Source organism: Nerophis ophidion, linkage group LG27 (assembly GCF_033978795.1).
Source record: "Nerophis ophidion isolate RoL-2023_Sa linkage group LG27, RoL_Noph_v1.0, whole genome shotgun sequence".
NCBI classification, from domain to species: domain Eukaryota; kingdom Metazoa; phylum Chordata; class Actinopteri; order Syngnathiformes; family Syngnathidae; genus Nerophis; species Nerophis ophidion.
Window position 1 is genome coordinate 18787158 of NC_084637.1, and position 13763 is coordinate 18800920.

General features: G+C 38.8%; 1 protein-coding gene across 1 annotated transcript in view; it reads left to right on the top strand.

Moving 5' to 3' along the window:
• Window positions 1-10326, top strand: part of mtor (mechanistic target of rapamycin kinase) — a 294825-nt gene extending 284499 nt beyond the window's left edge. The window contains exons 54-58 of the mRNA XM_061889707.1: window positions 3718-3783; window positions 3861-3941; window positions 7705-7785; window positions 7889-7994; window positions 10025-10326. Coding sequence (XP_061745691.1) covers window positions 3718-3783; window positions 3861-3941; window positions 7705-7785; window positions 7889-7994; window positions 10025-10040 — 350 coding nt within the window. The 3' untranslated portion in view covers window positions 10041-10326. The remainder of the gene's footprint in view (window positions 1-3717; window positions 3784-3860; window positions 3942-7704; window positions 7786-7888; window positions 7995-10024) is intronic.
• The last annotated feature ends 3437 nt before the right edge of the window (window positions 10327-13763 follow it).

The window sequence follows — 13763 nt, forward strand, 5'->3', positions numbered from 1 at the left end:
GAGCCAGAAGGCAAAGCTCTCAATTTACCGGTCGACCTACGTTCCCATGCTCACCTATGGTCATGAGCTTTGGGTTTTGACCGAAAGGACAAGATCACGGGTACAAGCGGCCAAAATGAGCTTTGTCCGCCGGGTGGCGGGGCTCTCCCTTAGAGATAGCGTGAGAATCTCTGTCATCCGTGAGGAGCTCAAAGTAAAGCCGCTGCTCCTCCAAATTGAGAGGAGCCAGATGAGGTGGTTCGGGCATCTGATCAGGATGCCACCCGAACACCTCCCTAGGAAAGTGTTTCGGGCAAGTCTGACCGGTAGGAGGCCACGGAGAACACCCAGGACACGTTGGGAAGACTACGTCTCCCGGCTGGCCTGGGATCGCCTTGGGATCCCCTGGGAGGAGTTAGACGAAGTGGCTGGGGAGAGGGAAGTCTGGGCTTCCCTGCTTAGGCTACTGCCCCCGTGACCCGACCTCGGATAAGCAGAAGAAGATGGATGGATGGATGGATACTGTATGTGTATGTATAAATGTATGTATTGTTGGCTATATATATATATATATATATATATATATATATATATATATTAGTTGGCACAATTGTGTGGCCTATGCTTGTGACAGATGATTTCTTGAAGGAATAATGTCTTAGCAACATGGCCGCACAAAAGACGTAATAATAAGGTGGTGTTTTAAAAAGGAGGCAGGAGTATCTACCTGTCCTTTTCAAGGTAATGTCAAACAGCACACAGGAGAGAGCAGATGGTGACACACCAATTTCTATATATACATATATATATAGAAATACTTATTTATACATATAATTATATATAAATATAAGTATTTATATTATATATATATATATATACAGTGAGAGTAAAAAGTATTTGATCCCTTGCTGATTTTGTTGGTTTGCCCACTAATAAAGACGTGATCATTCTATACTTTTAATGGTAGATGTATTTAAACATGGTGAGATAGAATATCAAAAAGAAAATCCAGAAAATAACTTTAAGGAATATATTTTAATTGATTTGTATTTCATTGAGGGGAAAAAATAGTTTATCCCCTAGTGTGCATTAGGATTTCTGGCTTTCACAGAGCAGTTAGACACTCCCAATCAACTTGGGAATTGAAGACTGAATTGAAGACACCTGTTCTAACTAATCACCTGTATAAAAGACACCTGATCAGAGACTCATACAGATTTCAAGCTCTCCAACATGGGTAAGACAAAAGAACTCTCTCAGGACCTCAGAGACAGGATTGTTGACCTGCACAAATCTGGAATGGGCTACAAAAACATTAGCAAGATACTGGGAATCAAAGTAACAACCATTGGTCCAACTGTTAGAAAATTTAAAAAGTATATCTGTTGGCCCTGCGATGAGGTGGCGACTTGTCCAGGGTGTACCCCGCCTTCCGCCCGATTGTAGCTGAGATAGGCGCCAGCGCCCCCCGCGACCCCGAAAGGGAATAAGCGGTAGAAATGGATGGATGGATGGATAACATGACCATCAACAGACCTCGATATGGTGCTCCACAGAAGATTTCACCTCGTGGGGTTGCAATGATCATGAGAACTGTTAGAAATTGTCCTACAACCACTCAGTAGGAGTTAGTGAATGACCTCAAGGCAGCTGGGACCACAGTCACCAGGAAAACAGTTGACAACACTTTGCGACGGAATGGGTTAAAATCCTGCAGTGCCCGAAAGGTACCCCTGCTTAAGAAGGCACATGTGGAGGCCCGCCTAAAGTATGCCAATAATCACCTCAAAGATGCACAAAGTGATTGGGAGAAGGTTCTATGGTCAGACGAGACCAAAATTGAACTATTTGGCCTAAACTCTACACGTCGTGTGTGGAGAAAGAAAAATGCTGCCTATGACCCAAAAGACACTGTGCCCACCATCAAGCATGGAGGTGGAAGCATTATGTTTTGGGGGTGTTTCTCTGCCAAAGGCACAGGGCTACTACACCGCATCAGTGGGAAGCTGGATGGAGTCATGTACCGTGCAGTCTTGAGGGACAACCTCCTCCCCTCTGCCAGGAAGCTGAAAATGAGCCGTGGTTGGGTCTTCCAACATGACAACGATCCAAAGCATACAGCAAAGGAAACAAAGGAGTGGCTCAAGAAGAGCCATGTTAAGGTCATGGAGTGGCCCAGCCAGTCTCCGGACCTCAAACCTATTGAAAATCTATGGAGGGAGCTGAAGGTCAGAGTTGCCAAGCGACAGCCCACCAACCTGAATGATCTCGAGAGGTTCTGCAAAGAAGAGTGGGCCAAAATTCCCCCTGATATGTGTGCTAACTTTGTGGTTAACTACCACAAACGTCTGACGGCTGTGCTTGCAAACAAAGGCTTTGCCACCAAGTATTAACTGCTTTTGTCTAGAGCATGGGTGTCAAACTCTGGCCCGCGGGCCAAACCTGGCCCAGGGTGTAATTTGATTTGGCCCTTGAGGCAATATCAATTTACCATTAGAGCTGGCCCGCCGGTGTTATACAGCGTCGGTGCCGCTGTAACACCGCATTCACCGCTAATACTCATACTTGCCAACCCTCCTAATTTTCCCGGTAGACTCCCAAAGTTCAGTGCCCCTCCCGAAAATCTCCCGGGGCAACCATTCTCCTGAATTTCTACCGATTTCCACCTGGACAACTATATTGGAGGCATGCATTTAAGGCACTGCCTTTAGCGTTCTCTACAACCTGTCGTCACGTCCGCTTTTCCTCCATACTAACAGCGTGTCATATAATATTTGTGGCTTTTACACACACACACACGCACAAGTGAATGCAAGCATACTTGGTCAACAGCCATACAGGTCACACTGAGGGTGGGCGCATAAACAACTTTAGCACTGTTACAAATATGCGCCACACTGTGATCCCACACCAAACTAGAATGACAAACCCATTTCGGGTGAACATCCGCACTGTAACACAACAGAACAAATACCCAGAAACCCTTGCAGCACTAACTCTTCCGGGAAACTTCCAGCAAACTGACCAATAATTAACGTTTTATTCATGCATTTTCTCTTGCCACTTCAAGGCTTGAATGTTTGGTTCATTCATTATTGTTATTTTATTTTCAAATTTATTATTAGCCTGTGAAAAAAATTTGATATTTATCTCAGAACATTGCAAATAGAAAAAAAATCATAACATTTTTATTTAAATTGTATTTGATATGCCATTGTTCTTCTTTTAATTATTATTATTATTATTATTTGAAACTGGATTTTGCATGTCACTAAAGTTATATAAGCCTTGCTGGTTCAATATTTAATGCAGAACTTGTTTGGGTCCCTATTAAAAGGTTAATTTGTTCAACCTTGGCCCGCGGCTTTGGTCCGTTTAAAATTTTGGCCCACTCTGTATTTGAGTTTGACACCCCTGGTCTAGAGGGATCAAATACTTATTTCCCTCAATGAAATACAAATGAATTAAAATATATTCTTGAAAGTTATTTTCTGGATTTTCGTTTTGATATTCTGTCTCTCCATGTTAGATTACATCTACCATTAAAAGTATAGAATGATCACGTCTTTATTAGTGGGCAAACCAACAAAATCAGCAAGGGATCAAATACTTTTTACTCTCACTTTATGTATATATATATAAACATAAACACATAGGTTGGGTAGATCAGAGCCTAACTTTAAAGACTTGAGACATGTTGTCCTCTAACAAGGATTGCGTGTGTGTTCTGTTCCAAAGCCAACACTAAAGGCAACAAGCGATCTCGCACCAGAAATGACTCGTACACGGCAGGACAATCTGTGGGTGAGTGCTCCATCACCGTACTCCACCCCCTGTACTCCCCCCACCATGCATGTGTCACTGTGGTGTGTCTTTGACAGAAGCCCTAGAGGGAATGGACCTGGGAGAGAGCACGCACAAGAAGGCAGGGACCACCGTGCCAGAATCCATTCACTCCTTCAGTGAGTTCTCCTCTTTACAATAAATACTACATTGAAATCTTGTTGACATCATCATGTAGACCATTAAGTGCCATAAATTGGTACCTTTGAGTGACAGTATGTATTGTCAGGTATCAAGTATTGGTACTTTTGAGTGACGGTATATATTGCCAGGTATCTAGTATTGGTACCTTTGAGTGACGGTATATATTGCCAGGTATCAAGTATTGGTACCTTTGAGTGACGGTATGTATTGTCAGATATTAAGTATTGGTATCTGTGAGTGACGGTATGTATTCTCAGGCATCAAGTATTGGTACCTTTGAGTGACTGTATGTATTGTCAGATATCAAGTATTGGTACCTTTGAGTGACAGTATATATTGTCGGGTATCAAGTATTGGTACTTTTGAGTGACTGTATGTATTCTCAGTTGTCAAGCATTGGGTACTCATGAGTATTCTCAGTTATCAAGTAATTACATCAGGTGTCTAGCATGGCCCCTGACAAAACACAAACTTAGTCAGGAAAATGGCCGGCTGGGGGACTCCAAATGTTTAAAAAAACATATATGTCTGACAATATAATGGCTGCAGCTTTGCCACCATCTTGTGGACAACATGAGTAATTCAGGTTAACGACAATACATTGCAATTTGGAGTTTAGAAACTGCACAGCATTTACTTTCATGACCCTATCCAAACAACCTTCCACACTCATGGTGCAAATAAAGTAGCCCTTAAAGTCAACACACATGGTCACACATGACACAACCTGCTCACTCAACTTTATGGATGTCATCAAAAAGGTCCAAACAACACATAATTCAAAATTACACACATTTAAATCCCCTGCAATGCATATTGGGAAAATGCTAAACACTCTTTCCACACTTTTCCATGTCTGGTGCATTTTTAAAGACTTACCTACCTACCTACCTATCTACCTACCTACCTTTAGCGGCTTGATATTTCTGATTGATTACACAACTTTAAACTTTAGGAGTCAGACTTTTCATACTCTTAATAATCAATGATATTAATTATATACCCATTTTATATATGTGTGTGTGCCCGCGTATATAAATATATATATATATATATATATGTATGTATGTATGTACAATACAACTATGTACTGTAAATGGGTTATACTTGTATAGCGCTTTTCTACCTTCAAGGTACTCAAACCTCTTTGACACTATTTCCACATTCACCCATTCACACACTGATGGCAGGAGCTGCCATGCAAGGCCCTATCTACGATCAGGAGCATGGTTGAAGTGTCTTGCTCAAGGAAACAATGGACGTGACTAGGTTGGTAGAAGCTGGGGATCGAACCAAGAACCCTCAGGTTGCTGGCACGGCCACTCTCCCAACCGCGCCACGCCATCCCCATAAGGTGTATGTATATGTATATATATGCATGTGTGTATATATATATATATATATATATATATATATATATATATATATATATATATATATATACATATATATATATATATACATATATATATATATATATTTATGTATGTATATATATATGTATATGTTTGTGTATGTATGTATGTATGTATGTATCTATATATACACGTATGTATGTAAGTATATATGTATGTATGTATATACATATACGTATATATATATATACATATATATATATTTATGTATGTATATGTATATGTTTGTGTATGTATGTATCTATATATACGTATGTATGTAAGTATATATGTATGTATGTATATACATATACGTATGTATATATATATGTATGTAAGTATATATGTATGTATGTATATACATATACATATATATATATATATATATATATACGTATGTATCTATATATATATGTATATGTATATATGTATGTATGTATATGTATGTATGTATGTATGTACAGTGGGGCAAAATGGTATTTAGTCAGCCACCGATTGTGCAAGTTCTCCCACTTAAAATGATGACAGAGGTCTGTAATTTTCATCATAGGTACACTTCAACTGTGAGAGACAGAATGTGAAAATAAAATCCAGGAATTCACATTGTAGGAATTTTTAGAAACTTTTTTGTAAATTATGGTGGAAAATAAGTATTTGGTCAACCATTCAAAACTCTCACTGATGGAAGGAGGTTTTGGCTCAAAATCTCACGATACATGGCCCCATTCATTCTTTCCTTAACACGGATCAATCGTCCTGTCCCCTTAGCAGAAAAACAGCCCCAAAGCATGATGTTTCCACCCCCATGCTTCACAGTAGGTTTGGTGTTCTTGGGATGCAACTCAGTATTCTTCTTCCTCCAAACACGACGAGTTGAATTTATACCAAAATGGATACATGGATGATACAGCAGAGGTTTGGGAGAATGTCATGTGGTCAGATGAAACCAAAATAGAACTTTTTGGTATAAACTCAACTCATTGGTGGCTGACTAAATACTTTTTTGCCCCACTGTATGTGTATATATATATATATATATATATATATATATATATATATATATATATATATATATATATATATATATAAACAGGACTGTCTCAGCAAATTAGAATATTGTGATAAAGTCCTTTATTTTCTGTAATGCAACTAAAAACATGAAAATGTCATACATTCTGGATTCATTACACATCAACTGAAATATTGCAAGCCTTTTATTATTTTAATATTGCTGATTATGGCATACAGCTTAAGAAAACTCAAAAATCCTATCTCAAAAAATTTGAATATTTCCTCAGACCAAGTAAAAAACAAAGATTTATAACAGCACAACAAAATTAATCATTTGAAAATGTCAATTAATGCACTCAGTACTTGGTTGAGAATCCTTTTCCATGTGGCAATCTGATGCACCAGTCTGGGTTTGGAGGTTGCCAGGAGAATGCTACATTTTGGACTGCATTGTGCCCAGTGTGAAATCTTGTGGGGGAGGAATTATGGTGTGGGATTGTTTTTCAGAAGTTGGGTGTGGCCCCTTAGTTCCAGTGAAAGGAACTTTGAATGCTCCAGGATACCAAAACATTTTGAACAATTCCATGCTCCCAACCTTGTGGGAACAGTTTGGAGCGGGCCCCTTTCTCTTCCAACATGACTGTGCACCATTGCACAAAGCAAGGTCCATAAAGACATGGATAACAGAGTCTGGTGTGGATAAACTTGACTGGCCTGCACAGAGGCCTGACCTGCTGATCTGAACAAGATAGAACAACTTTGGGATGAATTAGAACGGAGACTGAGCTCCACCAACATCAGTGTGTGACCTCACCAATGCACCAATGGAAGAATGGTGGAAATTTGCTATAAACACACTCCGCAACCTTGTGGACAGCCTTCCCAGAAGAGTTGAAGCTATAATAGCTGCAAAAGGGGGACCCACATCATATTGAACCCTATGGGTTAGGAATGGGATGTCACTATGTGAGTCCAGGCAGGTGGCCAAATAATTTTGTCAATATAGTGTGTGTGTCATAGTTACTTTACGTGCCCCTGGCCAAATGTGTGTAGTTTCTCATCATTGTGTTATTTAATCATTTATTAATTTGACGTGTGTCACATGACCTATCAGCTGTTTTCAGGTGGGTAGAGGAAGTACTTTTAGCTCCTTGTCAGTCATGTGACACGTTTGAAGTCATGTTTTCCACCAACGAACCGACAGCACTCGTGCAGCCCCGCCAAATCAGGCTTTTGAGCAGCACTCACCTTCTCTTTATCAACACTGCAATGGTTTGACTCCGTGTCTGCACACTGGCTACTCTTAAGCGGCGCTGTCTCCTTTCCCTCCCAGTTGGAGACGGCCTGGTGCAACCTGAGGCCCTCAACAAGAAAGCCATTCAGATCATCAACAGAGTGAGAGATAAACTCACAGGTGACATTTCTTTACTACTCCATATTGATGTTGCGCTCCATAGTCTTGACATTTTTCATGACGTCAACTAGAGTGTGACATCATGTTCAAACTGTGTCTGCAGGTCGAGACTTTTCTCACGACGAGACTCTGGACGTGCCGACACAAGTAGAACTGTTGATCAAACAGGCTACGTCTCATGAGAACCTTTGTCAGTGTTACATCGGATGGTGAGTACACTTCATCAAATAATGAATAATCATCAAATAATAAGTACACATCAAATAATGGGTAATCATCAAATAATGGGTAATCATCAAATGAGTACACATCAAATAATGAGTATGTATTGGATAATGAGTATACATCAAATAATGAGTAATCATCAAATAATGAGTACACATCAAATATTGAGTAAGTATTGGATAATGAGTACACATCAAATAACGAGTACACATCAAATAATGAGTACATATTGGAGAATGAGTACACATCAAATGAGTACACATCAAATAATAAGTACACATCAAATAATGAGTACATATTGATATAAGTACACATCAAATAATGAGTACACATCAAATAATGAGTACATATTGGATAATGAGTACACATCAAATAATGAGTAATCATCAAATAATGAGTACACATCAAATAATAAGTACAAATCAAATAATGAGTACACATCATCCATCCATCCATTTTCTACCGCTACCAACACAGATAGATAGATAGACAGACAACATTCACAAATCAAATAATGAGTAATCATCAAATAATGAGTATACATCAAATAATAAGTAAACATCAAATAATGAGTAATCATCAAATAATGATTAATCATCAAATAATGAGTGCACATCAAATAATGAGTACATATTGGATGGGTACACATCAAATAGTAAGTACACATCAAATAATGAGTGCACATCAAATAATGAGTAATCATCAAATAATGATTAATCATCAAATAAGTACACATCAAATAATGAGGACGCATCAAATAATAAGTAATCATCAAATAATGAATACATACTGGATAATGAGTACACATCATATAGTAAGTACACATCAAATAGAAGAGGACTGTGGACAAACTAGTGAGCATCCTGGATGATGCCAGTCACCCTCTGCATAGCGTTATCAGTAGCCAGAGGAGCCTGTTCTGTGCTAGACTGCTTCATCCCAAGTGCAGGACTAATAGACTCAAGAACTCCTTTGTCCCACACGCCATTAGACTGTACAACTCCTCTCTGGGACGGGGGACCCGTATTAGGATGACAGGGGATGCAAAACATTAACAGTGCAATACGTTTTCATAACATGGTCACTACTGCCTACTTTGTCTTGTTATATTCTTATTTTACTGTTATATTGTTATTCCCATTGTTTTTATTCTTTTTGTAATATTTCTCTATTTTGTTTCCTTTTAAACCACCATTATTTACTTTTTACTTTTTTTTAAATTGATCTCAACTCTGTACACTGCTGCTGGAATTTTAATTTTCCTGAAGGAATCAATAAAGTACTATCTATCTATCTATCTATCTATCTAAATAAGTATATGTCAAATAACGACTAATCATCAAATAATGAGTACACATCAAATAATAAGTACACATCAAATAATAAGTACACTTCAAATGAGTACACATCAAATATTGAGTACAAATCAAATAATGAGTACACAGCACATAATGAGTACACATTGGATAATGAGTACACATCAATTTATAAGAAACACATCAAATAATGAGTACACATTAAAATAAGTATTGGATAATGAGTACATGTTACATTGGATGGTGAGTACATAATTTTTTATACATGTACAGTATATATATATAACCTGTTCAATTGAAAAATAATGTATATATTATATATATTTAGATATACACACAGTAAATAACCTGTTCTATTGAAATATGTCCATATATATTTTTTAATCGAACAGGTGACATATATATTTATACAATTTTTCAATAAAACAAGTGATGTTTATATATATATATATATATATATATATATATATATATATATATATACATATATATATTATATATATATATATTTATTGTTATAATTTTACTTTTAAATATTTTTTTGTTGTATTTATTCTTCGGTTTTTATTTGAACTTACTTTTTTGTTCCTTTGGTTCATTTTTGTGTTAGTTTGTGTCCAAGCCATCAAGCAGCTTATTAATATTTTGCATAATTCAATGTTAGTGAGCACAACTCACTCACATCTGGTTTCCTTTAGGTGTCCATTTTGGTGAAGAATCTTCTTTTTGCTGTCGACAAAGTGAAGACTCTCACGTTAATGCCAGGAAAACTTTTTTTTTTTTTTGCACAAAAAACAATTTTAAGGATGATTTTTCAAAGGAGTTGGGATTTTTGTGTTATTGTGTCACATTCCAGTAACACAATCATCCTTATCATAATGATGAATGAATCATCCTCATCATTATCATAATGATGAATGAATAATCCTTATCACCCGCGACCCCAAAAGGGGCAAGCGGTAGAAAATGGATGGATGGATAATAAAGTTTGTACAGTTTGTGTCTTGTTGTTCTGCTGGTGACCACAGACGGCGCTGTGACTCCTAACATCACCACTTTGAGGACTGTCAGAATAAAAGTCAGGCTTTTATTCTATCTAACACGAAGGAACGTCACATTATCACACTTGTCTGAAAATGAGTAGGACGAAGCACAGCTTAGGTGTTTCTGCTCCTTTTCCACTTCCTGAGACCTTGTCCAACTATATATAAAGATCTTATGATTAAATCTGCGGGGAAAATCAGTTTTTATTTATTTATGAAAAATTTTTCAAGTTTCATATTTATAATATCATGTATAATATTACATGTTTACTATCACATAGATTAATATTTATGTCATGTATAGTTTAATATCACATAATAAATGTGTGTCTCAAATACAGTGTTAGGACTTACTGTAATGCTGTTATTTTCGGCGGTAACTCGTAGTCAAACACGTTATTTTTTTAGATTCAGTAACTCAGTTACCGTTACTACATGATGTGTTACTGCGTTATTTTACGTTACTTTTTATGTAGTATCGGCTAGAAAGTGAGAAGATCTGAGTGTGTTTTATTGGAGAGTTGCAGTGTTTTATTGTAGAGTTCCTTCTGAATCTTTCTGTGTCACAAGGGAGAGAGGGTGTGTTTGGGAGGGGGGGGCAATTCAAATTTGCTGAAACAGCTACAAAAGCAACATGCTTTGACAAAGTTAGTAAAGAGACGGACTCTGACGCCACTTCACCTCCACCTAAGAATTTGCTAGCCAGGACAACATTGAAAGAGCCATTGCAGTGTAGGTGCGAGAAGACATGCAGGCTATTTCTACAGTGGAGTCACCCGCTTTCAGGCAGCTAATTAGCATGATAGCGGGCGTCAAACAGCAAATGGCACGGAGAACATGTTCCAAGTACCTGGACACAGTGAGTACATAAACATGGGAAGCGAGCTAAAGAAGACACTCCAAACTCTGCCTCTGCTCATCATTGAGCAATGAAAGTAACCACACTCTGTCAATTCTCTCATATACTTTTTCATTCCAGAGTGTTGGATTATCACATCACTCTAAATGTATAGACTATAAAGTTAAAAAAAAAAAGAGGGATCCTAGTGGGCCAGGCCAATCTTTCCTTTTCTCTAAATTAAAACTGGGGAAACCGGAAGCTAAGGCTACAATTTAGCACAGGCTATGATCACTAGCTCGGGCTAGGAGACAAGCAAAAACGCAAATAAAGAAGCCAGACTGACTTGACAGGAAAAGGCAGGCTCAAATAATGTCAGTGATTACAAACAAGTGCGTGTCCGGAACACAAGCGGCAGGTGAAAATAACAAGTAGCTATGGTAAACAGGAACCGAAGGAGTTCAAACCCAAACAAAATATTATCCGGTCAGCGGATCATAACAGTAATGCGTAGTGTTCTGGGCTTCACTGAAGACATGATTTTATTTCACAATTCCTTGAGAGAAAAAAGGTCTGGTTAGGCGTTGTGTATGTGTGCTCTATATAGTCACATGACATTTAATCATGGCATGTGTGCCTTCCTTGGGTGACGCCAGGTTTACAGCTATGTTGTTATGCAGTTTGTTACTTATGTATGTTATGTTGCAGCTATTTAAAATAGTTTTGTCAATTTGTTCTGGCCCAAAACAAATTGCCCCTCTGAAACATATATTTGTTTTATGTGTTGTATGTAGAGGGCTTCACGGTGGCAGAGGGGTTAGTGCGTCTGCCTCACAATACGAAGGTCCTGCAGTCCTGGGTTCAAATCCAGGCTCAGGATCTTTCTGTGTGGAGTTTGCATGTTCTCCCCGTGAATGCGTGGGTTCCCTCCGGGTACTCCGGCTTCCTCCCACCTCCAAAGACATGCACCTGGGGATAGGTTGATTGGCAACACTAAATGGTCCCTAGTGTGTGAATGTGAGTGTGAATGTTGTCTGTCTATCTGTGTTGGCCCTGCGATGAGGTGGCGACTTGTCCAGGGTGTACCCCGCCTTCCGCCCGATTGTAGCTGAGATAGCCGCCAGCGCCCCCCGCGACCCCAAAGGGAATAAGCGGTAGAAAATGGATGGATGGATGTAGACCACATTGCCTAGCAAAGTTCAGTGATGCAAATGCATGTCATGCTGACCAACAAATTGCATTATTCTCCATTGCAATAACAGTACTGAAATGAAGGCTAAAAGGGCATTAATGGGAGCCTTAAAAAAAGTAACTAAATAGTTACTTTTCACAGTAACGCATTCCTTTTTGGTGTTAGTAACTGAGTTACTTTTGAAATAAAGTAACTAGTAACTGTAACTAGTTGCTGGTTTTCAGTAATTAACCCAACGCTGGTTACAGTACAAGTACACTGTCATGGTTACAGTAAAATACACAGTCATGGTTACAGTAAAATACACAGTCATGGTTACAGTAAATGGTAAATGGGTTATACTTGTATAGCGGTTTTCTACCTTAAAGGTACTCAAAGCGCTTTGAAGTCACTATTTCCACATTCACCCATTCACACAGACATTCACACACTGATGGTGGGAGTGCCATGCAAGGCCCTAACCAAGACCCATCAGGAGCAAGGGTGAAGTGTCTTGCTCAAGGACACAACGGGTGTGACGAGGTTGGTAGAATGTGGGGATCGAATCAAGAACCCTCAGGTTGCTGGCACGGCCACTCTCCCAACTTCACCACGCCGTCCCCATGTACAGTACACAGTCATGGTTACAGTAGAGTACACAGTCATTGTTACAGTACATTGCACGGTCAATGTTACAGTACAGTACATAGTCAAAGTTACAGTACATTACACAGTCATTGTTACAGTAGAGTACACAGTCATTGTTACAGTACATTGCACGGTCATTGTTACAGTACAGTACATAGTCAAAGTTACAGTACATTACACAGTCATTGTTACAGTACAGTACACAGTCATTGTTACAGTACAGTACACAGTCATGGTTACAGTACAGTACATAGTATGGTTACAGTAAATTACACAGTCATTGTTACAGTAGAGTACACAATCATTGTTACAATAGAGCACACAATCATTGTTACAGTACAGTATGTGCACAGGAGAGTCGTGAACTGGTAGTCCAGCCACACCCTCATGAATACATGTACTTACCGTAGATGATACATGTACTGGACATGATACCCATACTGTACTTACTGTAGAAGATACATGTACTGTACTTACTGTAGATGATACATATACTGTACTTCCTGTACATGATACATGTACTGACCTACTCAGTGGCCTAGTGGTTAGAGTGTCTTCCCTGAGATCGGTAGGTTGTGAGTTCAAATCCCGGCCGAGTCATACCAAAGACTATAAAAATGGGACCCATTGCCTTCCTGCTTGGCACTCAGCATCAATGGTTGGAATTGGGGGTTAAATCACCATAAATGATTCCCGGGTGCGGCACCGCTGCTGCCCACTGCTCCCCTCACTTCCCA